The 25,872-nt window shown below is 39.6% G+C and overlaps 1 protein-coding gene across 1 annotated transcript in view; it reads right to left on the reverse strand.

The window, feature by feature from the left end:
* Nucleotides 1–1,869: 1,869 nt before the first annotated feature.
* Nucleotides 1,870–25,872, reverse strand: part of ATP6V0D2 (ATPase H+ transporting V0 subunit d2) — a 47,879-nt gene continuing 23,876 nt past the window's right edge. The window contains exons 3-8 of the mRNA XM_012774244.3: nucleotides 15,532–15,710; nucleotides 13,221–13,300; nucleotides 11,222–11,299; nucleotides 5,619–5,795; nucleotides 4,313–4,387; nucleotides 1,870–2,363 (exon numbers count right to left, since the gene is read on the reverse strand). Of these exons, the coding sequence (XP_012629698.1) occupies nucleotides 2,202–2,363; nucleotides 4,313–4,387; nucleotides 5,619–5,795; nucleotides 11,222–11,299; nucleotides 13,221–13,300; nucleotides 15,532–15,710 (751 nt within the window). The 3' untranslated portion in view covers nucleotides 1,870–2,201. The remainder of the gene's footprint in view (nucleotides 2,364–4,312; nucleotides 4,388–5,618; nucleotides 5,796–11,221; nucleotides 11,300–13,220; nucleotides 13,301–15,531; nucleotides 15,711–25,872) is intronic.

The raw sequence follows: 25,872 nt of genomic DNA on the forward strand, positions 1-25,872 counted from the left end.
AATATAAGCGTCTCCCAGTTCAAGCCCTAATGTGAAGGACAGCAGCCCGAGCAAGGCAGGGAGGGTGCGTTCCAGACCAGAGACTGCACTTGACCAGTGGGCCTGCACTAACCCTCTACAAGGCATCATTAGTTACTACCAGGACTCAGTTGTGGGCTGGGTCCCCTGCATGGGTGTGAGGCTGGGCAGTTGGCTTTCCTCCTGGTCCTGTGACCCACTATTTTCCTTATGCTTGAAAGTTCTTATCACTAAAATATTTTCCTAAGAAAAGGTGGATTTTTACAGAAAAATGTATTTACTCCTTGTTCTATGTACCAAATTCTAGATGTCAGTATAGATTATATTCTCTGTAAAATTTTCACCTTTGAAGAACTCTCATATATATATAATGTCTAATTTTTAAAACATCAAATACAGATTTTATATTTAGGAATATCCTTTATATTAACATTTAAAGGAAAGACTTGAGCAGTGCTTTGTTGCTTCTCATTTTTCTGGGTAGCTCTATATACCAGTTCTACTGAAGTTTTATGAAGAATCCATGCCCTGCAAACTGGACCTGTAATTTTTGCTTCTGAATGAATAAAATACAATTAATGAGGTTATTTTCTTCTCAGATAAAGTATGAAGGAGCCAGAAGAGAGATTTGCAAACTATGCATCTGAGAGTAATATTCAGAATTTAAAAGGAACTCAAATAATTCAACAGCAACAAAAAGTTCTGTTAAAAAGTGGGCGTTGTTCCTGAATGTTGCTGGCCAAGAAAAAAAAAAAAAAAGTGGGCAAAAGACGTGAATGGACATTTTTCAAAAGGAGACAAATAGCCAACAAACAAATGAAAAAATGCCCAACATCCGTAATTATCAGAGAAATGCAAATTAAAGCCACAATGAGATAGTCAGAATGGCAATCATTAAAAACATAGAAAATAACAGATGTTGGCGAGGATGTAGAGAAAAGAGAACTCTTATACACTGTTGCTGGCAATGTAAATTAGTACAACCTCTGTGGAAAACAGTACAGAGATTTCTCAAAGAACTGAAAATAGAACTACCATTTGATCCTGCAATCCCACTTCTGGGTATCTACTCAAAGGAAAAAAAATCATTATATTAAAAAAGATGCCATACTTGTATGTTTATCATAGCACTATTCACAATAGCAAAGATACGGAATCAACCTAAGTGTCCATCAGTGAATAGTTAAATAAAGAAAATGTGATATATATATATACACAATGAAATATTATTCAGCCACAAAAAGAATGAAATTGTGTCTTTTTTGCAACAACGGGGATGGAAATAGATTATCTCACGTGAAACAACTCAGGCACAGAAAGATAAATACCACATGTTCTTGCTTACAAGTGGGAGCTAAATAATGTGCACACGTGGACTTAGAGTGTGGAATGACAGACAGTGGAGACTCAGAAGGTGGGGGGATGGGATAATGAGAAATTACTTAGTGTGTACAATGTAAATTATTCAGGTGATGGATACCCTAAAAGCCCTGACTTCACCACTGTGTATATATTCAGGCATCAAAGTTATACTTGCACCCCACATATTTATATAAATAAAAATTTTACAAAGGAAAGAGATAAGCCTTTTATTTAAAGAAAGGTGTGAAAAACTAATTTATTAACAAATTGAACACTACTTGCATCTAGGGAATATGATTTGAAATTGTGTTGTTTTTTCTCAAGCCTACTGGATCAAATGTACTAGAAAAAAACCTTCAACATTTCCCATCTAATGTGGTGCATGTTGGCGACATACAGCTTTGGGTTTTGGTGGACCTAGGGATGGAACAGACAGTTAAAAAGTAAAGTACACATTCAGTATGTGGGCATTTAGAGAAGCAAGCAAAAGCAAGAATAAAATACTTTTATTAGGTCCAATTTTTAACATGGTTAAACAAGAATAGGAAAAGTACCATAGGGTTAATTAAAATTAATGCCTAAGGCCCAGTGAAGAATGACACAGAAATGTGGAAACACGATTTAAGGGTATTACAAAAAAAGAAATGCTTTGTTTTAGGACTGGACTACTATATTTCTAGTGGATTTGCAATTCGTGAAGGTGCAGTGTGGCTTATTTTTGTGTAACCTAGATAATGCAACGCAATTTCTTTTATTTTCCTCAATAACTTTCCTGCAATATTTATGCCTCCTGCATTTGAGCTTCCCTTACCCCCTGCAGGCTACAGAATTGGAATGTAACTGTTGATTTTAGTTCGATGTCTCTGTGAAATGCATTCTGCTATCCACACGATATTTCTCATTTCTTGTTCCTTCAGCTTTACGTATGCATAAAACACGCCATAGTGGAATTGTCTGTTGAATGCCAGCACATTTATTTGTACCTGAGGAAGGAAACAAATAACATAGACCATCAACTTATTTGGAACATACTACACTTATGAAATAATATTAAGCTACAGACCGGCTTGTGCTTGTGGAATGCTTATTTGTATTTAAATAAACAATGTCCACGTTGAGCCAACTAGAGGAAAACAGTGGCAATGCAGCAAGTTCTAAAAGGGAGAGTGTCAGTCTGCAGATAAATGTAGACAACTATAGTTATGAAAGCAAGTGTGTAGAGTCACCAGACAAGCCCCAAAGCTTAACAACATTGCCAGCACAAAGATTCTTAGGAGAAGTTTGAAGCGTGTGTGTGTGTGTGTGTAACTTTGTAATAATATTTATCTGGCTTCTAGCTAGTGGAATTGTCTCAATTAGGTAAAGTATTTCTTCTTGGCCACAATTTAAAATTTTAAAAAGGTTTTTAGGCTGCCTAACTCCTCTCGGAGGCAATGTCACAGGTCCCTGGAATTCAGTCTGAGTGTTATTATGAGATACTGCCTCAACTTTATATACAGTCAAATTGTTTTGTTCTGCAGAAGTTAAATGAGCAAAAGAAAATTTTCAAAAAAAAAAAATTTTTTTTAAAACTAAAGTCTAAAATAGAACAATTCCTTTTTTCTTTCCCATTTCAATATTTAGAATGGAAAGAAGGAGAGGTACTGATTCCCTTATGCAGCTCTGAAAACCTCAAGCAAAGTAGTCAGGCAGTGGAGGATGTCTCTGTTCTCAGGGATAATCATTTTTCCTGCCAAGGGAAGATTCCTTAACAGCCTCCTTTGCAGCAGTGGTGCAGTAGTGTAGAATTTTGAAACAACCTAAATACTTTTACTTCTATGACAGACTCTAGAGAGCCGTTGGAAAATTTCTAAAGGGTAGAACTTACAGAAAGCTTCAGGAGCCAGCCTAGCTGTAAGTTTTAGGTAGATTTTAGGGTTCTCTGTTAGTTTCAATTAGACTGAGATGGAAAGGCCAAGGCCAACGATTTCATAAAAATGAATAGAATATACTAGACAAGCTCTAGATCTAGGAGACTTTAGCTGGTACCAAAACAAAAACAAAAACAAAACAAAACAAAACAAAACAAAAAACACTTTTGTTGAACCATATAGTATCCTAGAAATTGACTACAAATGAATTAAGAACTCTTCTGTTTTGGGGGGAAAAAGAAAGAATAATCTAGATCCTCTGAATGAACTTCCACATGATTAATTTCTAAGCATTATAATTGTGCCCATGCGTTATAACCATGGGTAAATCCTTCTTTTTTTTTTTGAGACAGAGTCTCACTTTGTTGGCCGAGGTAGAGTGCTATGGCGTCAGCCTAGCTCACAGCAACCTCAAACTCCTGGGCTTAAGCAATCCTTCTGCCTCAGTCTCTGAATAGCTGGGACTACAGGCATGCGCCACCATGCCTGGCTAATTTTTTCTATGTATTTTTAGTTGGCCAATGAATTTCTTTCTATTCATAGTAGAGACGGGGTCTCACTCTTGCTCAGGCTGGTTTTGAACTCCTGACCTTGAGCGATGTGTCCACCTCAGCCTCCCACAGTGCTAGGATTACAGGCGTGAGCCACCTCTCTGGGCCGGTAAATCTTTCTTGAAGGAGCAACGGATTAGAGAGGGAGATGACCCAGAATGAGAAGGGCCAATATGTGATTATGAGGACATCCTAGTTTTGCTTCTCCAGTTAATCAATTTTGGAATAGCTGCATTCCTTCCAGAGCTTGACTCTGAGCACAACTGTCTGGATAGGACAGTTCCGTGTGAAGCCTTCATATATGAGCCACAGGGCCCTGGCTCCACAAGTCAGCATTATTAACACCCTGTTTACCTTCAAGCTATGAATGTGCCTAATCAGTTGGCCTGATCAACTGTAAAAAGAAAACCCCAGGTAAGAAAATATTGAAAATCTGCAGTAACAAAAAAAGAAGTTAATAGCATTTCATACCTCATGCTCATAAAACACGTCCTCCAACGTCTTTCCCCCACTGCCACCTACAGCCTCGAACAGAGGCTTGTATACCTTAGAAACAAAAGACAAGAGATTAATTTTAAAGAAATTTTCATTTCTCATAAATATATGTGAACATATTTTTCTCTGCAATATAGAGATTATGTGCTGATTTTTTTTAAGTCTATACCAGAAGGCCTGAATTCTTTTTTAATAGGACCTTTGGTTTCCTGAGAACCACTAAAAAAAAAAGAAAAAAAGAAAGAAATCCAAATAATAAGAGTGTGGATGAAATTTTAGCCTATTGCCTTATTCAGGGGCACAAGGCAATTCTATTTTCAATATGTTCAATATGTTCTGTTTGAACCATTTCCACACGCAGGTTCTTAGGGCCAGCTGGGCACATTACAGAGCCTCAGTGCATGTCTGTGATTTGATTAGCATGGGTTTGATTTATGGGTTCTTATGACAATTGATAGAATTCACATGCAATTTTAAGCATGGACGGTGTGGAATTTGGGAAGAAATGCAAATTTTAATATTATGCTAAAGAGTCTCATGCAATTATGTACGAGATGTTATGAAGGTTTACTCATTGTTTGCTGGCTTCTGTCTTTCCTGGAGTGCTTCAGAAATCCACAGGAAAAGATGAGTGTCAAGAATGACTAGAAGGTCCTGGGAAAGTTACCTGGAGGGTGTGTCTGTAACTGTCCACAAATCAGAGGGAATGGAGTCAGAGACGAGGTGTATAGCTTTGAACTGAGGAGCTTCAGGCTGTCCTAGAGCAGTTGGATGCAGGAGTAGGGGGAGGATATAGCAGCTATCTTTCCTTTCCCAATCTCTGGCCACTCAGCAAAAGGAGTGGATAAACCAATATACCCACATTCTCCCATGTAGTCCACCTGAGATGTTCTGTACCTAACCTCATTCCTCCATTGGGCACCTAAAACCGGTCCGGGCTATTTTGTATAGCTTTGACATGACCCCACATTTCCAGAACATTGCGCCAGTCTCTTGGGGAACTTGCTTTATCAAGCACTTCAAAAGGAGTGCTCAGATGACCACTCCTTGGAGATTTCAACAAGTACTTGCTTGGCAGGAACCTTAAAAAAAAAATACTGGCTCGGGCTGGAAATTTAAAGTATTTCTTTGGAAGAGATCGTTAACAGCAAGAGACACTGCTTACTACCTTACAAATATCATAGCTTCTTATGAGAAGAAATGGAAATTTGATATGTGAGCTTCTAAGGCACATGTGATGAAATAACATGAGGCACTTGGGGACCCCAGTGTCACCACGTACTCCATAGTGATCCGCCACTCTCTTCATCTGGTCAAAGTCTTCTGCTTGTGCCAACAGGCGCAGCCCCTCGGGATAGAGCTTGCCGATGGTCGGGTAGAGGGTCTCCCGGTCTTCTTTGCTCAGTTCCGTGCCGAAGGAGTTAAAAGTGATGATAAAAGCACGTCTGTCAGCCTCAAACTGAATTTGCAAGACAAAATCAGTGAAATCTAATAAAGTACTAACTGCCATACACAGAACCCTAAATAGACAAGTTCACTTCTGAAGTGATTTTCTTTCCTTTCTGGATGTGTGTCTAATTATAATACAAACATGTGTTATTAATGTTCCCTTAGTTTCCCCTTGCGATGGAACAACTGCTTCCCAGTTATCACGCAGCAGCGACGATGACCTATGACTCTTGAAATCCCTCGAAGTTTTATTTCCCAGGCACTCTGCAATGAGCTACTCATGTGTCTCTGTCACGTAGGCCACTAGCGTTACAAAATGTCTCTTCCATAAAAACGGGAATAATATCTACTTCTTAGGGTTCGTTCAGGGATAGAACCAGATAATGTAAGTGGAAGTTCCTAGCACTGTGTTTGGAACAAAAAGTGCAAGTTATATATGTTAATATCCCTTTTTAATTGTTGGATGTCAGTATAACCATTTACATACTGAAACTTTAGGCTACTGACCATCTGTTTATACTTTCATAGTTTTGGTTTTCTTTTATATTGTGCTAGGGTAGGGATCAATAAATCTAACCCTGTAGCTAAGAATTATGTGGCTTTGGACAAGTTATCTTCCTCTCAAGACCTAAGTTTTCTCCTTTGGATGCTGAGATTGGCTTTCTGACCTTCCAGGTAGGTCAATGTATACTTATGGCCTGTCTTCTCTGTGCTGCCCACCATGAGGCACCTGAGCTCCCCATCCCCACGTCAGTTCTCTCTATTTCATCTAAGCACTCAGTCTTTCTTAAAATTTCTCTTCTATTCCTTGGATCTGTAGGTTTCTACTCTCCTGGTTCTCCTTCTACCCACTGATCATTCTATCTCAGCCAGGGCTCCTTCTCTGCCTGCCACAGTGTTTGCCATAGTGCCCCTGGCCTAAGCAACTCTTCTCTAGGTATCCAAAGTACCCTGCACTTACCACATTATTTTGAAATCTGTACCTGTATTTGAGGAACCATTTCTCTATTTTTTTTTTTTCTTTTTTTGAGACAGAGTCTCGCTCTGTAGACTGAGCTAGAGTGCCGTGGCTTCAACCTAGCTCACAGCTACCTCAAACTAGTGGGCTCAGGTGATCCTCCTGCCTCAGCCTCCCAAGTAGCTGGGACTACAGGCATGCGCCACCATGCCTGGCTAATTTTTTTCTATATATTTTAAGTTGTCCAGTTAATTTCTTTTGATTTTTTGGTAGAGACGGGGTCTTGCTCTTGTTCAGGCTGGTCTCCAACTCCTGAGCTCGAGTGATCCTCCCGCCTCAGCCTCCCAGAGTGCTAGGATTACAGGTGTGAGCCACCTGTAGGCCACGCCTGGCCCCTTTCTCTTGTTCATTGTCTATTTTTGAATAGCCAGTGCTTGACACATCAAAAAATCTTAACTGCTTGTTGAATCCAACAGAATGGTCTATGATTCTATTTTTGAAACTCTATAATATTCTCCACAATGTTGCTATCCAAAGTGTGTTTCATGGCTCACTAGCTTTGATATCACCTGGAAGCTCATTAAAAATGCAGAGTTTCAGGCCACCATCCAGTCCTACCAAGCCAGAATCTACATTTTCACAAGATTCCAAGGTTATTTGCATGCACATCAAAGCTGAAAAGAATTGCTATATACTATCCTCTAATCAGCTTTTGACGAATTAACCAATAACAAAACTAGACCTGCAACAGATTTTCCTGGCACTCCTTTGTTGGAACAGGTGTTTCCCATCAGAAAGAGTGTGACAGTTAGTTCCGTCTGATCCTTCTGGTTGCTCTCATGGAAATTATGGGTGAGCGGAAAAGTAGAGAGTGGCCTTATTTGGAAGCAAAGGCATGTGCCTCTGGCTACTGAATATAACCAGTCCTGTCATTTTAAGTAATTTTAGGCCTTCTTGGGATAACAGAAGAAATGTAAGAGGAAGACTTCATGGCAATAAGAAACCTTAAAACAAAAATTAGGGCAGGAGGAGCAACAATGGAGGTAATTGTCCCACATGTTCTTTAATGTGCTCTCTGGCTCTAGGATGTTAAGATCTTAGGGGGAGAAATAGGGCAGGACAGGCAGCACTGCAGACAAGCAAGACAGCAGAGGCCATGTGGGAGGAGGGAGCTGCAGGACACTTTGGAGGCATGGTTATAGCTCCAGCTCTGGGGAAGCAATTGGAGAAGTGGGACAACGGGTATCGGGAAGAGAACATGAAAGGCTTCACAAGCTGTGTCAAGAAGAGAGGACACTGACTGATACAACAGGCTGTCTGAACACTCTCTACACTTTCCAATGCCTTGTCCTTGTTACTACTTCTTCCCTTAGCCTGCCATGCATGTAACTTCATTCCAGAATTCTGCATGTTGAAATCTTATCTGCATTTGAGGGGCTCATCAAATGCCATCTTTTTCATAATAAGCCCTTCTCTTTCGTCCCTAATTGAAGGTGATTTTCATTGCACACCTATTACATTCAATTTTCCTTCTATTATAACTGACTCTATATCTACCTGACTCTTCTAGTCTAGAGGCTCTTGGCATGTGAGTGTGGATAGCCTCTTAGTGAAAAGAACTATTATTTTAGAATTGCATAAGGACTGTTCTTTGATCAACCCTAAACAAGTCTGACGCAACATCTGATTAGGAGACTAAACGGAATGGTATTGGTTTGACTTAGCACCTGTCTCCTTTGCAGAGAGTTGGCACACTGTATGGTATGGTGTGTGACACAGGTCTTATGCCTTTATTTTCACTCTTCCCTACAAAAGCTCATTCACTTTTAAAACCATAGCTTATTTTGCTGTTGTTGTTGCAAGAGATAGCAATGTACTGTTGACTTGTTCAAAACCATTATCAGTTGCACATTATAGAGTTGGACTGATCGGGTGGCACATTCTCCCCAGTTCCTTACAGGAAGAAGGGTACACTTGGCAGGAGCCATGGGTAGAGGTGTCAATGGCAACGGAAGAGCGTGAAGTGAACTGGAGTGGAATCCAGCTTTATTAGCATGTGTACTGACCAGTAGAGATAAAACAAATATATTCTGCGCTTATTTTTCACTGTCCCATTAACCACATAGAAGAGCAGGAATAAAGGGCAGACAGTACACTACAGGGCATTTGCCTTGAATATAAGTCAATTCCTTTCTTCTCATATGAAGTTACAATCTTGTAATTAGGTCAAATTTTCACACGCAGTGCCAGGTTGACACTTTCTTCTGCCAGATTTAGTTTTTTGAATTCTCCAGTAAAATGAGATTAAACAAGAATTTATATACTGTAAGTGCTCTATAACTGTGCAAATAAAAGGGAGGTAATTACATAATCTAAAATATTTATGTAAAACTGACATCCATTTGATCTTATCGTTACAAAGATTATCATTGCATGCCACATGTAGCTGATATTTCTGTATAAATAAATAAAAATAGTTGAATGGATTTTTAATACTGTTTGAAAAAAATATAATATAATCTGATAGTATCATGAAATTTGGAAAGGGACAGTGAGAACGCTTGGTGTATAGTAGTTTGATCAAATCATCCCAGTGATAAGCATTTTTCTAATACTATGCTGCCTTTTTTTTTTACATTACCGAGAACATAATTCTTACCTATTTCTGATTTTTACAGTACTCACAGCATGATCTGCCTTATGAATTAGCACATGCTTTTATATAAAAGAGTTGTGAATGGTGAAGTTAATGCAGAGGCAATATGGCATAGTGAGGAAGCGTGTAGAAACTGGAGCCACCTGCCTGGTTCCAAATCCTGACTTGCTACTCTGAGAGGTCAGGCAAGTTACTAGCTTTCTGTGTGACTCAGTTGCCACTCCTGAAAAATACATACTAAAATACCCATTTTGTGTGGCTTTAAAGTCCAAGTGAATCCATGTATATATACAGCACTCAGGGTAGCATCTAACACATAGTAAATGTTAGCTATTAATAGTACTACTGTTTATCCTTTGTAAGGCTAATGAGTTTTGACATACCTTTTATTTCAAATATTTTGTGAGAATAAAATACACAAACCATTTCTAACCTATAGGAATAACGCTGAGTAGAACTTCTACTTTTAAACCATAGATAATGTAGCTTCTTATAGTGTGGCTGGTAGTTGAATTTATGAAAATAAAGGCGAGAGCTTCATAGGGTTACTTATGTGACTTACGTGACTAGCATGTCTGAAATAGACCACCTCACTTTCTGACATTAAGTATGCCATAAAAATATTAGTTATATATTCGATGCTCACTTCCTGTGTAATATAGACAAGTTAAAAATATTTTTTGGAGTTTTCAGTGATAAGATTTTTACTTCAAGGACTGTTTTGGCTTTATTTTAAGAATTTCAATAGGGGATAGCAAAGTGTCATTAACCTTAAAATTTCAATGATTAGATGTTTCATGGGGAACTAATTTTATCATATGCAGTTTCAGAACATTAGCTTAAAATATATGCAGATGAAGTTAATTGTTTTTTCTTTCCTTTTTGCCTAAAGGGCAATGCTTATTAGGTCTTTCTTGAAATCAGAAGTCTTTGAGCTACATAAATACCTACCTACCAGTGAAGCCCTCATAACAGATAATCTCATGATTTAAAATATCCTTTCAATAAAACTTAGTTTCACAGGGCAAAGCAAAGGCTTAGAAAAGCCCAGAGTGTTCAGGTTTTTTTTTTTTTTTCTTTCTTCCCCCTATTCAAGTGAATTAGGAAATCAGCAAGAGAGATGGTAAAACACACAGTCAGGGCAAACTACACCTAGAATGCCCTCAGACCCTTCTGATCTCTGTCCTCAAACTCCCCCATGCAATTTCCAGATCAACATTCCCACACAAGGGGACCTCTGAGCACAGACAAAAATCTGTGGTGATATAGAGGAACTAGAAAGAGTACAACATCAACTTACAGAGGTAGACAGCAATGGTGGCATTTGATGCATAATTAAATGAGCTTGCCAACTGTGAGTTGTCTAACCAAAGTCTTCCTGCTCATGAGTTGCTTGGGACAGCCTTCATGTTAGGATTATATAAGGAGTGGTGTCCCTGTGGATGAAGCCACAGTGGACTTTGGTGCCAAGTTGTGGGGTTCCCAGGTGCTCAATGTTCCCACACTGGAGAGAATTTGGGTGATTACTCTGAGTACCTATAGTGTGACCATTGCTCATAGTAACCTAAAGTTTTAATTATTTATAATCAACTTTTACATACTACATCAAAATGAATCATGACCTTTATAAGCATTATTCTTTTCTAATTCCAAAATAACTCTTCTATGTAGAAAACTTGGAAAATACTACTCCTAACCAAAGACATCAAATGATATACTGCTTATTTTATTTCTAGATAAAGGAACTTATAAGTTAAAGAAATATAAGTAGAATTAAAACAATGAAATGTACATAAGCATATTACTAAGAAGTCTTTCTTACCTCAAGAATAGGACACATAACTTCTGCTGTGACATCACCATGATTCTTACAGAATTTGTAGAATGCCTCAAGGTAAGACTTAAAAAGAAGAAGGATAAACAATAAAATGAGTATATTTTTCTTTTAGAAAATTTTAGATCAACTTTTCACAGTTTATTAAATGCCTTAATGGAAATTGAATTACTTCTCCTGTGGGGAGATATTTTATAATAAATTTGGTAGAAGTTTCACGTTGCAGCATGTTGCACAAACTGGAAAGAATTCCATAAAAGAACAAAATCGCACTTATCATAACTTATAATTACTTAACAAACACATTTTTTTTGCATGGTTCTTGGATTATTTCACATGGTTAATTCTTGCTATTCTAACAAGCAAATTCTTTTCTGAGCTCAGCAAATGATTTTAGATTCAGCCCTAATGCTGACATTTACTGCCTGAGAGACACATTTGGGATGGCTTTGAGCACAGAGATATATTAGAAAGGCAGAAAGTCTGGGCCATTGGGATCAGGGTGCTTGTGTCTGAATCTAAACTCTAACGCATATTAGCAACTGACTTCCGCCAAGGAAAACTTACCTCTCCATGCCTCTGTTTTCTCATCTGAGGACTGGGAATAGCACAAACATCATAGTTTTGCTGGGTAGATTAAGTGAGCTAAGGCCTATCAATTGCTTAGTGCCTTCTGTTGTCTAGGTCTCAGGGATGCCTCCTCTAAACCCATAGGTCTCATTACAAAAGCGAAAAGTGCCTGCAATACAATGCTATTTATTTGTTCATTTATTTTTAGAGACAGGGTTGGGCTCTATTGCCCAGGCTGGAGTGCAGTGGCATTATCATAGCTCACTGCAGCCTCAGACTCCTGGGCTCAAGTGATCCTTCTGCCTCGGCTTCCCAAAGTGCTGGGGTTACAGGTATGAGACACCACACCCAGCCATTACAATGCTTGTGAGATGACCACATATTTGAACATATATATATATATGACATGGCAGTATACATTCAGTTACTCTGTGAGAATGTCCCAAGATGCTATGATTGTACAAGTAAAAATGGACGTACTTTGCTCAGTCTGTAGTACACAGAACTACTCAAATGGTGAGTAGTAGCAAACTGGTACCTGTGCTGTAGTGTCCCCAAATTGGTCATTCTGGTATGCTACGTGCACACCATTGATCAAAATTGTGTGGGCAGTTTGGCTGTGAGATTCAGGGACTCTGTACCAGGATCGAGGGCAGAGGTGGATACTGCATAACAGAATCTTTACTACCGTGTTTCCCCCAAAATAAGACCTACCCATTAAATAAGCCCTAGCAGGATTTCTTAGCAATATAAGCCCTGCCCCCGGAAAATAAGACTTAGTGATGGGCGTGGCTACACAGCATGTCTGCACAAAACCATGATCTGCACAACCCATGCATTTCGTCTCGGAGTGGTAAAGAAGACAAGCAGCCCTTCTCATCTGCCCCATAGTGACAGCTACTATCCCAGAGGTGACTGGAAAGGTGCGGGTAGCCCCACCAATAAGGTCGGCTCCCCCGGTCAGGTCCCGGCCATCCTTGTAGGTGCTGCAAGTTGAGGCTTTGAGGGGAAAATAACACACCCCCTGAAAATAAGCCCTAGAGTGTCTTCTTGAGGAAAAATAAATATAAGACCCTGTCTTATTTTCAGGAAAACACGGTATGTATGCTGGTTGCTTTAAATGTATTGATATGGTTCACCCCACTCATCTACCCATTCACCTACCACCATCCAATTAACACCTTTAATGTTCCAAGTACCCTGCAAAGAGCTAGAAATACAAAAATCTTGCTGGCCGAGGGAAGCTGACGTGCGTGTATTTAACTAGAAGCCAGGCCAGAACTATAAATGCTATATTCCAAATATGCAAAGCTTCATAATTGCAAACGTTGGCTAATAGGCAAAGTAATGTTTAAAAAAGATTCTAGTTATGATGTTTTGTGTAACCAAGAAAAACAATATCTGGGAAAAACATTACCTTATACAGTTTATTGCGCAGTAATTCAATATTCAGTTCATCAAGGGTATTTTCAGACATACAGTCTTGAAAGAATGGAGCTAAAAGCAGAAATCGCCATACAAAATAAATAAATCATAAGCAAGACTATAAGCTGTAAAAAACGTCTCCTGAACACACCACCCTCTGCTCGCCCCTGACAAGAACACTGTGAAGTTGCAATGTAGACTTAATAGGGTTAATAGTAATGAGAACGATAAGACTTTTTATTTATTTATTTATTTTGAGGCAGAGTCTCACTCTGTTGCCCCAGCTAGAGAGCCATGATGTCAGCCTAGCTCACAGCAACCGCAACCTCCTGGGCTCAAGCGATCCTCCTGCCTCAGCCTCCCGAGTAGCTGGGACTACAGGCACACGCCACTGCACCTGGCTAATTTCTCTCTATTTTTTTTTTTTTAGTAGAGACGGGGTCTTGCTCTTGCTCAGGCTGATCTCAAACCCCTGAGCTCAAACAATCCACCTGCCTCAGCCTCCTAGAGTGCTAGGATTACAGGCGTGAGCCACCATACCTGGCCAAGACTTATTATTTACTAAACATTTATTATGTGTGAAGCCTAAACACTGCTCATTACACTAAAAAAGTTATCAATCCTCTCAACACCTTGAAACTATTCACTTAAGGCTTACTTTTTGAAATCCCCCTCACGCCCAACCTAATAGTAATGTTTACCATTTGCAACCTTACTATGTGCCAGGCATTGGGTTCTCCTAAAACTATGTTTTATTTAGTTTTGAAAACTCTGTTATAATAAGATACAGTTATTTCTAACATGAGGAAACTGGAGTGAATTGAATTGCCCCACGTCTCCTTGTTGGGACTGGTCAGAGCTTCACGGTCAAGGCTGTCTGGGTCCAGACTCACCCACTTCCCACCAGGTGACGCTGCCCCAGCATCCAGCATTTAATGACAACACAAATATTTTTTTTTCCTTAAAATTTCTGTTTTAAACAGGAACTACTTTGACAAATGATCAATAGTGAATTACTGTATCCACGTTTCCTGACACCATTAGATAACTGAGACACTTATATAATTATCCCTTTAGCATTTTGAATATCACAACCATTGTCAGTGACAAATTACAACGAAATTAATACTCATTTCATTATTACTTCAGGTCATTTGACAGACACTTCTGAGGACCTCAGAAAAATGGCATTCCCAAGCTTCCTCAAACAAATGCATCCTTAGATGCAAATGTATGTAGGCAGAAATCCAAAATGAAAGGATGAGAAACTAACCATAAAAAAACCTGGCTATAAAATTAATTTTTTAAGAATCACAAGTCCTATCGTTTATTTGCTATGGCCTGGTATAAATAAAGTTCAAGGGTTTGGAGGCTGGGAGATGAGTCCCAGTTCCTTCTCTGCTACAAATGGTTTGCATGTGACCCTGAGCAGGTTGCTTTACTTGTCTTAATCTGAAAACTGAGGATGCTAGACTAGATGATTCCTTAATGCCCCAGCCACTTCTAGGAATCCGTATGGTATGATACTGTATTCATGGGGAAAAAGGTATGAATTGAAAGTACATTTTCTATTTTTTTTGTTTGTGTTTGATTTTGTTTTTTTTTTAGGGACAGGTTCTCAGTAGCCCAGGCTGTAATGTAGTAGTGAGATCATAGATCACTGCAGCCTCAAACTCCTGGGCTCAAACGATCTTCCAGGCACAGCCTCCCAAGTAGCTGGGACTACAGGCATGTGCCACCATGCTTGGCTAATTTGTTAATTTTTTTTTTTTTTTTTTTGAGACAGAGTCTCACTTTGTTGCCCAGGCTACAGTGAGTGACATGGCATCAGCCTAGCTCACAGCAGCCTCAAACTCCTGGGCTCAAGCAATCCTCCTGCCTCAGCCTCCCGAGTAGCTGGGACTACAGGCATGTGCCACCATGCCTGGCTAATTTTTTGTATATATATATTTTTAGTTGGTCAATTGATTTCTTTCTATTTTTTAGTAGAGACGGGATATCGCTAAGGCTGGTTTCAAACTCCTGACCTCGAGCAGTCGGCCCGCCTCGGCCTCCCAGAGTGCTAGGATTACAGGCTTGAGCCACCACGCCTGGCCAATTGTTAATTTAATTTTTGAAGTGACAGGGTCTTGCTATGTCAGCCGGGCTGATTGGGAATTCCTGGGCTCAAGTGATTCTCCTGCCTCAGCCTCCCAAAGTGCTGGGATTATAGGTGTGAGCCACCATGCCTGGCCTGAAAGTACATTTTCTCATGACTGTGATAACATACGCAGGCAGCTATGTAATTACTTGGGTATTCATACCTAATGGTGTTTCCACCAGAATAGCATTGAAGAGATCTGAAGGTGTCTCTGCAATGTTGACTGCTTCCATTTCTGTGAAACGGCCCAATGGGTGGCACTTCACCAGAATTTCTTTCACGGATTTCTTTTGCAAGGCACCGTTCATCAGCAGAATCACATTGTCTATCATGTAACTGCACCTGGTTTGGAAGACAACTCAGTCATTAGGAAAACAGCTGCATAAGGATAAGAAGCATCCCCACAAGTGAAAAATAGAAACTGTTCAGGCACATGAGATACAAGAGATGAATCTCTTTTTATTTTAAACTCTGGGGTTTCAGTGTGGATGGGGGAAAATATCTGACCTCTGGGGGTATCATAATTTGAAAAGCCATATTCAATATAATGACAATGCTATGACAACTAACTGAAGCTAAATAAAACCTTGGCTGGTGGGAATATGTGAAGATGGTCCCTATGCAGTAATTGTCAAAGGTGAGGCCGGGCGCGGTGGCTCACACCTGTAATCCTAGCACTCTGGGAGGCCGAGGCGGGCTGATTGCTCCAGGTCAGGAGTTCGAAACTAGCCTGAGCAAGAGTGAGACCCGATCTCTACTATAAATAGAAAGAAATTAATTGGCCAATTAATATATATAGAAAAAATTAGCCGGGCATGGTGGCGCATGCCTGTAGTCCCAGCTACTTGGGAGGCTGAGGCAGAAGGATTGCTTGAGCCTAGGAGTTTGAGGTTGCTGTGAGCTAGGCTGACGCCACGGCACTCACCCTAGCCTGGGCAACAAAGCGCTTTTGAGACTCTGTCTCAAAAAAATACAAAAATAAAAACAAACAACAACAAAGGTTATGGGGTGGGGCAGGTGAGGGTATGAAATTGTTTAGCTCAAGAGGATGGAGATGACTTGAAAAATTGAGAAACACAGACCTGGAGCATTTTATTCTACTTTTAAAACTGACTGCTGTATTTGAATATGCAATGAATCCTATCACTGAGGATTCAAAATTTAATACTAAAAAATATTCTGTATTCCTTTTCTCCTATGAGATCAGACAGTGAATTTTCTAGCCTACCCTCCTCAGATCCTCGAGAGTTCATAAGTTCATAATTTACGTGATTTCTTTCTTTGATATAAGCTCTGTCTAGGATATTCTGGGTGCATGTGCTTGTTCACTCATGTAATCAACACCTAGGATATTCCAAGCAATGAGGTGGAGAAGTAAATGAGACCCAGTTCCTTCCTTCACAGAGAATACAGCTTGAGAAAGGAACTGGGCAAAAAGTCACTTAAAATAAATGACAATGAAGCCCACATGCTATGCAAAACAAATTACGGGGTGGTGTGGGCATATGTAGCTGGGCACTAGACAGTTCAGTTGTGAGACATCTTCGGAAAGTGACATTCAGGCTGAAACTTGAAGGATGAGTAGAAGTTGTCCAGGCAAAAGGGGCTGGGAATTGGGGGGAAAGAGTGTTTGAAGGTGGAGGAAGAACACTTGAAAAGCCCCAGAGATGAGGGCACAGGCATATTCGGCCTGTTTCCTTTGCCTGGGGCTGAGTGTGCCAGGCCCGAAAGGCAACCAGAGGAATTTAGATGTCAAGGGCAATGGAAGATACTGAATGACAAAAAGCTGAAGGAAGTAGTATGAGCTATGTAATAAATATTAAAACACGAGAAGAGGTAAACACACACTTATATAGTGAGGTGCTGTACAAAAAGTTGTCTTATTTAGTCATGATAACAACCCCTTGAGGTAGAGACTGTTATTCTCTCTATTTTACAGATAAGGAGCTGGAGGCCCAGAGAGATAAATATCTAGCTCACGATGGCAGCCACAGCTACAAACCGGAGAGCTGTGAGTTGGGAAGAGGCAGTTTGAAGGTGGAAGCCCAAGTCTTAGAAACAATTAAGATCACTTTCTAGAGGGCATGCAAAGAGTTATTCCCTGAGAATTCTGGGGAATGCTAACATTTAAGGACCTTGAAGGAAACTCAGAGGAATGACCGGAATGGAGGAGGAGAACCAGGGGAGAGAATTCTAGGACATTCTAGAAAGTTCTAGAAAGACTTGCATGATAATTCAAGACCTTCAAGTAGACATCCATAGGACACAGCAACTACGAGGTCATCTGATAACGCACTGGAAACCCCTGTTTGTGGGTGGGCTGTTTGTGGGAGGGAAGAGAGAGGCAGGCAGAAGCCTGACCATTATGTGTTTTAAATGAATGGGAAGTCAAGAGGCTTAAAAGTAGAGTTCACACTACACGTTGGCCTTAAAGGCTGAGGGAGATGACTATGTGGAGATCCAGGGGCCAAGGAAGCTTTTGATTTTCAGTTTTAGTATTTGTGCTTTTAAGGTGGGAGAGAAGCAAAGACACTTAAGTGCTGAGGAGAGAGAGGCAGTCGAGAAGGTGAGGTCGTGCAGATCAGAAGAGGGAAGGGACAGTCCACTGATGAACTGAGGCCCCCTAGGTTTGACAGCCACGGGAGGCTCAGCCACTGCTGCTAGATAAACTTGAAAAATGTCCCCTTTCTCTAGATAAAAATCAACCCGGACACTTAGAAACATTGTCACCAGAGCGTGGCTGCATGGAGACAGACTTCCTGTGCAAGAATTCGTTTCTGGCTGGAAAAGCGAGCTCCTTCGTTATGGAGCTTCGACGGTTTAGCCCAGTAAAAATTCTAACTGAAGAAGTTTCCGGAGCAGGCAATTATCCCTTTATAAAAAGCACATGACTATAAAGTTTCTTCACCTCCCGAACAGTAATACCAAATTTAGACACTATGGAATTTTAGAATCCTTTTTATCTCTTCAAAATGATATTAAAATGGAAGTGCTTATTTAACTGTCCCTTTATGGCTCAAAAGCAATTACCTGAGAGGGGAATTGCAAGCACTTAATAATCCTTAGGAGGCTCCAGACATTTAGTTGTTTCCCACGGCACCCCTGTAATGTAAAGGCACGTGAGCTGCCAGCACTCCCAATTTGCAGAGGATTATCAGGCCAGTGTTGACGGGCAACCAATGTCAAGGTTGTGGGTACCATTTAGCCCACTTGTAACACCCAAACCGATGCCTATGCAGTGTGTGCATGTGCGTGTATTGAGTATGCTTAATTTTTTTACTAATAGAGAAGCGAGGCCTTATATTGCAAAGAGCAAGTGCTTTAGAGATTCCGTTCACTTTTATTTCAACTCATTATTTGAGTGGCCTTGTTTCTAAAAATGGGACAATGACACTGGTTCTCATAGTGTTGTTCAGGAAATGAAGTGGGAACCCCAGGGCTTGGCCCATGGTGACGGGCGGGAGTGTCTCTTTCCTGTCCCCTCTCCCAGCTGCGTCACACTTCTGCTCCAGGTAGATAATCATCACTGGCTGTTGGGGCAGCAGGGCGATAACATGCCCAGAAGACAGTTTATTGTTTCCAGACTATAATCTTTACGGGCTTCCAGGGTCATACATACATACAGTGGGTAGGAAGGAAATAGTGACTGATGCTGATTTTTGAGCTTAAAGACACCTGGGTGTTCACCTAGTTCAAATCCCTCATGTTTCAGAGAATAGTGCCCACAAGCAGTGACCATGCCAAGATTCGTGCCCATCCAGTCAGGTTCATTTTTCTCCTATTCATGGTTTAGACACACATCCTTATTTTAGCCCTTTCTAAAGGTATTATTCTATAACGTTGATATCCGCACCTGAGAAAATCATAAACTCAGCACAACATTGATACAGTAAATGATGCAATTTCAAAAATGTTAGGTTATAAAAATGTTTTTATGCTAACTCTGAGGTTTTTACTATGTGGCAGGCATTATATGCACGTTCTAACTAGAGTCTCACAACAGTTCGATGCTGTCAAGACCATTATTATCACCACTTTACAGATGAGAAAACTGAGGCTTGGAGATGCTGAATGGCTTGCCAAGATCACACTGCTGGGAATCAGAAGAGTTGGGGCCCCAAAGCCAAAGCGACTGGCTCCCCAGTGGGCTCACATAAAACAACTCAAGCCAGACAATATTGTAACATTTCAATTTAGTCTTTTTTTTTTTTTTTTTTTGAGACAGAGTCTCGCTTTGTTGCCCAGGCTAGAGTGAGTGCCGTGGCGTCAGCCTAGCTCACAGCAACCTCAAACTCCTGGGCTCAAGTGATCCTTCTGCCTCAGCCTCCCGGGTAGCTGGGACTACAGGCATGCGCCACCATGCCCGGCTAATTTTTTTTATATATATATCAGTTGGCCAATTAATTTCTTTCTATTTATAGTAGAGACGGGGTCTCACTCTTGCTCAGGCTGGGGTCTCGAACTCCTGACCTCGAGCAATCCGCCCGCCTCGGCCTCCCAGAGTGCTAGGATTACAGGCGTGAGCCACCGCGCCCGGCCTCAATTTAGTCTTAGAGCTGCTTCTCTTGCTCCTTAGCTTGTTTAAGGATCTTGAAAACAACGAAAATGTATCTTCTGTATGATAACTACCATATTCTGCTGATTTAACAGTTGCTAAATGGTCAAATAATGTAGATCCATAATCTGGTGAGTTAGAAGAATTGCTCTCCTATGAATAAAAATGTTAGTGCATTAGCAGTAGCTGAAAAATGATTGTCATTCACTAAGCACTCTGGCATGAGACAGAAATAGAAAAATGCCTTCTAAGAAAAACAGTTTGGCAAAGAAGCTCTCCAGGGTGCTACCTCTTCCTAGTCATGCCTACTCCCTTCCCACCCACCACCTCAAAGCCTGGAAAATGAGAATCTGTTCTCCTCCTCTATAATTTTGCCATTTTGTGAATAATATATAACTGGCAGCTTACAATGTGTGATATTTTGAGATTGGGCTATTTTAACTCTGCTTAATAGATGTAATACATTGAGATACATGTAATACATTCAAGCCATTGCATGTAAATAGTTTGTTTCTTTTTAGTGGTGAGTTGTAATCCATGGTGTTGATATACCACAGTGTATTTAACCATTCACCTGTTGATGGGCATTTGGGTTTTTTTTTTTCCCCTAGTTTTTGGCTATTGCAAATAAAAACTACTATAGACTCTTGTGTGCTGGCGTTTACGTCAAAATAAGTTTTGATCTTTCAAAACTTATTTATCTTATGTTTAGTTAACTTATTTATCTTATGATCTTATGTTTAGTTTTTTAAGAAACTGAGAGACTATTTTCCAGAGTGGCTGTACCAGTTTCAGTGCAGTCTAAAAACTTTATTCCTTTTAACTTTCTTTACCTTTTCTATTTACAATTGTTCTAAGTATTTCCTTTATGTACATTGGGAACCACATCAGACGGTGTAATGTTTGTGCTTCAACTGTCAAATACAATTTAGAAAACTCAAGGGGAGAAAGTGTCTGTTGTGTGTAAGCATGTTTTTTCTCTTTCTGTTGTTCTTTCTTCTTCCCTGTTGCTTCAGGATTCTTCCTTTAATCCTTTCTTTTCTGTTTCAAGAATTTTGCTTAGCCATTCTTTGAAGGTCTGCTGGTGACAAAAGCTCTTAGTTTCCCTTCATTTGAGAATGTCTTGATTTCTCCTTCACTCCTGAAGGATATTTTCACAGAATATAAAATGCTATAATTGACATTTCTTTTCTTTCAGCACTGGGAAAAAATGCTGTGCCACTTCCTTCTGGGCTCCATGGTTTCTAATGAGACATCTACTATCATTTGAATTGCTTTTCCCTCATAGGGAAGGTGTTATTTTTCACAGCTTTCAAGATTTTTTTGTCTTTGTTTTTCAGAAGTTTGATTATGGCATGTTTTGGATTTTATAGGGTTTTTCGGATTTGGGGTTTACTTAACTCCTTGAATCAGTAGGTTTGTGTCTTTTGCTAAATTTGGGAAATTTTCAGCCATTATTTCTTTGAATATGTTTTGTCTTCTCTCTTTTTCTCCTCTCCTTCTGGGGGTCATTACTACTCTGGGTGTGGCCTCGGTTGACACCAAGGCCAAGAAGAGGGCTCATTGCCTCTGGGCGGTGGGCAAAGTCCCAGCTTCCCACTCAGCCTCCTCCTGCCCCACCTTGGTGGGGTGCAGCCAGGGAAGGATGACTCTCGCAGCCGAGTAAGGGTGGGCAGCTGGGCTCCCCTCTCAGCTTTGCTGACTGGGGTGGAATTGCAGTTTTTTCCATGATGTTCAGCTGGAGTAGGGCAATCATTATTGAAAGATTGTTTTGTTTTCTAGGCTGCCCCTCTCCTGCTCCTTTGGCTAGAGAGAACAGGCTTTTCTTGGGGTTTTTGGTCTGTGCCCGTTAACTTTCTGGGCTGTAAGATTCTCCAGCATCCAGTTGGAAGTGGGGGAGGGTTTCAAGTTTTTTAGTCAATCTGCCTTCTCCTTATCTTTCAGCCTTCAGTATCCTCTAAGACACCAATACTTCAAATGGTCTGTTTAGTGCCCTCAAGGTTTTTATGCTTCAAGACCATGCATCGTAGCATGGTATAGAAAAGATGGTGGGAAAGGGACAGTTGTGACTAGGGAGGCGAGAAGGGGAACCCAGCATGATACTCTGACTTCAGGGATTCTTAGGTAGTATTAGCACAGTGTAGACATATCGGCATTCAGGATCTGGAAACGGATCATCTTATAATTAATTATTCCTATCTCCATAACCCTTAGAAAGCCATCCTGTATACCTAAGGGGCATAAACCACAGTTGGAAGATTACTATCCTAGACAATATCCAAATTATTCACTAGGATGGATTTTAATTTCTTCCTTTTTTAATTTTAATTTTTATGTATGTTTAAATATAAATATATAATGTATTAAAATAATGCATATGATTTATCATTAATTATATTTACATACTGGGTGGTCTCATTTTTAAATGATTGGAGTATTGGATCAAAGGACGGTGATCACTGATCTAAAAGGACAAAAGGGACAAAGGCCACAATGTCATTTGTCCCTAAGACAAAACCTAAAAGAGTCTCTGAGTTAGTGAAGGGTAGAGTTAAGATTTCTGATGTGCTTATGAGCACAAAATTATAGTGAGCAGAGATGGAGGTGAATCCAGACCTTTAAAACAGAATCAAAGGAAGAACTGGGGAGCAATTGTTAGGGGCAGTAGAAATATCCCAAGGCTTTCCTGGATGGTACCTGGGACAAGGACAGGAGGCAGGCAGTTGGACACATGGATTCTTTCTCTCAAGTGCCAGCAATAAAGAGGGCTTCATTCTGGGAACAGTGTGCTTTTCAGACTTGGTCTGCCAGGCCTTGCATTAGTATTTGACAGTGTTAAACACTCCTCCACAACACCTTCCTCCTCACTCCTAACATGAATTCTGTGATAACTTGTCTTATGGTTTTCCTATCTCTCAGGGCAGTCACTTTCTGTCAGCCCATTTGTTGTTTTCTCTTTCCGGTCTGTCCGAAAAACATTGTATATCACAGGATTATAAGAGCTCTGTTTTTTATAAAACTATTTTTAGTATACTTAATTTTTAAAGAACCATCTTAGACTCACAGAAAAAGTCAGAAGATAGAGCAGAGAGTTCCCATATACCCCACACCCAGTTTCCTCTATTACTAACAAATTAGTATGGCACCTTTGTTATCACTTATGAGTTAATATTGATATATTATTATTAAAGTCTGTTGTTTATTATTTCCCTTGTTCTTACGGGGTAGGAAGGAGATTTTGCAAGGAAGAAAGAGAAAGAGTCAGAATGGTAAAAGGAGCGCTAAGAGTCATCACAGAATAAATGGGACAAGGACATCAACAACTGTAAATGCCACGGTGAGTTAGAAAAGGGCTGAGGAAATATCCATTGGACTCAACAGCTAGAATGGTTTTGGTGGCATGATGCGGAAGAAAATGAGACTGAAGTGGGCTGAGTAAAGAAGTGAGAAGTATAAATTAAGTGAGAAGTATAAATTATTATACAGGAGTATAAATTATTCTTTTCAAGAAACTTGGCATCACCAGGTGAGAAGGAGTAGACGACTATCACTGTCTTCACAGGGTCACTGTGCAAATTAAATCAAATCATATATGGGTAAATCATAAAGAAGTTGTCACAGTAGAAGGAGCCCAGGCTTTGAAACAGATAAATCTGATTCTAAGACCAGCTCTGCCACTTAAAAACCAGTTTAACAAGAGCTCCATTCTCTCAATTTTAAAATGGAAATATTATCAACCTAAGAGTCTATCAATGGATGAATGGATAAAGAAATTGTGGTACATACACACAATGGAATATTATATAGCCAAAAAAAGAATCAAATCCTGCCATTTGCAACAACATGGATGGAACTGGAGACCATTGTGTTAAGTGAAATAAGCCAAGCACAGGAAGAAAAATCTCACATGTTCTCACTCACATGTGGAAGCTAAATATTAAAAACAATTGACCTCACGGAGACAGAGAGTAGAATGACGGTTACCAGAGTCTGGGAAGGGTGGTGGGGAGCGAGGGATAAATAGGGAAGGTTAATGGGTACAAAAATATAGTTAGATAAAGGGAACAATATTTGATAGGATAACAAAGTGACTATAATCAGCAATAAGTTAGGATATACTTTTAAAAAGTGTAATTGGAATGTTCCTAACACAAAGAACCTGAAAAACACAAAATGTCTGAGGTGATGGATATCCCAATTACCCTGATTTGATTAACACACATTATATGCCTATAATCAAAACATCACATGTACCCTATAAAGATGTAACTATTATGTACTCATAACAATTTAAAATTAAACATTAAAATAATAAAAAAATAAAATGAAAATATTTATTCAACTTTGAATGGTTGGCATCAAGATTAGTAATACATACGAATGCACTAGAATAGTGCCTTGTATAAAGATGGAGGGGCATGAACTCTTAAAAGAAGATATTTTCCTATAAACTGGACTTTGCAGAAATGGAAGCAGAAAATTGTAAGCCACATAATCTCTAATAGAAAAAAAGTTGCAATGTTCACACTCTTTTATTAAGCCTGAGATTTCCTACATCTTTGTAGTTTTACACTTAGTTCTAGCTAAAAGAATCTTTTCTAAATTTACCTATTGCTCTTAGACAATAAGAGGTTATCATGCCAGGTGTGGTGTGATGGCAAAAAACTAAGTGGTACAGTCATTGAGAAGGCTGGACCCTCCACAAGACAATAAATCGTGTTACTTTTGAGTTATTAGCTCCCAAGTCTGGTTTATACCTATTTTATAAAGGCTATTACTATCTTGTTTTATGTTTTGTAACATTAGAGTTGTCTTTGAGTGGTCGTTATTTTATATGTTGTTTTCTTTAAGATAGCTGAACTTCAGAAAGCTCAATGGTATCCCCTTGGGAATGTAATCTTTAATCTCAAAGCAATGCTTGCCAACTGGCTGTCACAAACGATAACAGCTTCTGTATATAAAAAGGCCTGAACCTCTTTGTTAGATGGAGGCACTTCAAGGCTCAGTCTGTACTTCTTCCTTTGACCCTGACTGAATAATAAATAATGTGGTGATTACAACAGATTCATTGTCCAAAAGCATTGTGACTAAGATTGCTATAGGTTCCTTTCTATCTGGGAGGCCAGATCAGCATCCATTCAGCTGCAATATGTAATCATGTGTTCTTGAGGACAAGGATTCTGTTTTAGGTGACCAGAATATGCTATATAGGTCACATTTGTACATATGTAATACACAGGGATAGAGACATAAAATGCATTTTTAGGGGTCATTGTTCATGAAAAGGATTAGCTGTGTGTGTGTGTGAAATATAATTGGTGCATTTTTTATAAGTTATTTCATTCCTCAATGAAACACTTTAATGAGAGGTGATGATCCACTTTTAGCAAGCCTGATAATTACTTATTGTGACATGGACAATTAGGGCCATGTTGCAAGTATTTTCCAATGTATTACTTTTCAAATGAAGGTTTTCCTTGGTTACACTGGTAAACATTTCTATTATGCCCTGGATTTGTTCAATCCAACACTAACCACATATGCTCACGTGGGGATAGCCCTACCATTTTGCCTGATTTGCTAAATAGTCTGCTGAGATTTAGACTTTCCCCATAAACATTCTTCTCCCTCTTGAAATTTGATGTTTTTGTCGACATTTCTTACTTCTCTGGAGCTTCCCTTTTTCAAATAGAGGGAAGTGAAAATTAGAATAACTTGAAAAAGCAATTTTGCTGTCACACTCATTTTTCTCCTAGCAAAATAAAATACTGAAAAAATTAGTCAGAAGTCAGCATTGCCTATAATAGCATATTTTGGAAAAAGAATGCTGATCGCTGTGCATTTCCCAAGCCCTTGGTAACTCTGGAATTCTAAGAAAACTCTTCAGTATTTAAGATTCTCTACAATCTTGTTCTAACCCAACTGTTTGGGTTAAGAATTCCTCAAACT

Source organism: Microcebus murinus, chromosome 7 (genome assembly GCF_040939455.1).
Source record: "Microcebus murinus isolate Inina chromosome 7, M.murinus_Inina_mat1.0, whole genome shotgun sequence".
NCBI classification, from domain to species: Eukaryota; Metazoa; Chordata; class Mammalia; order Primates; family Cheirogaleidae; genus Microcebus; species Microcebus murinus.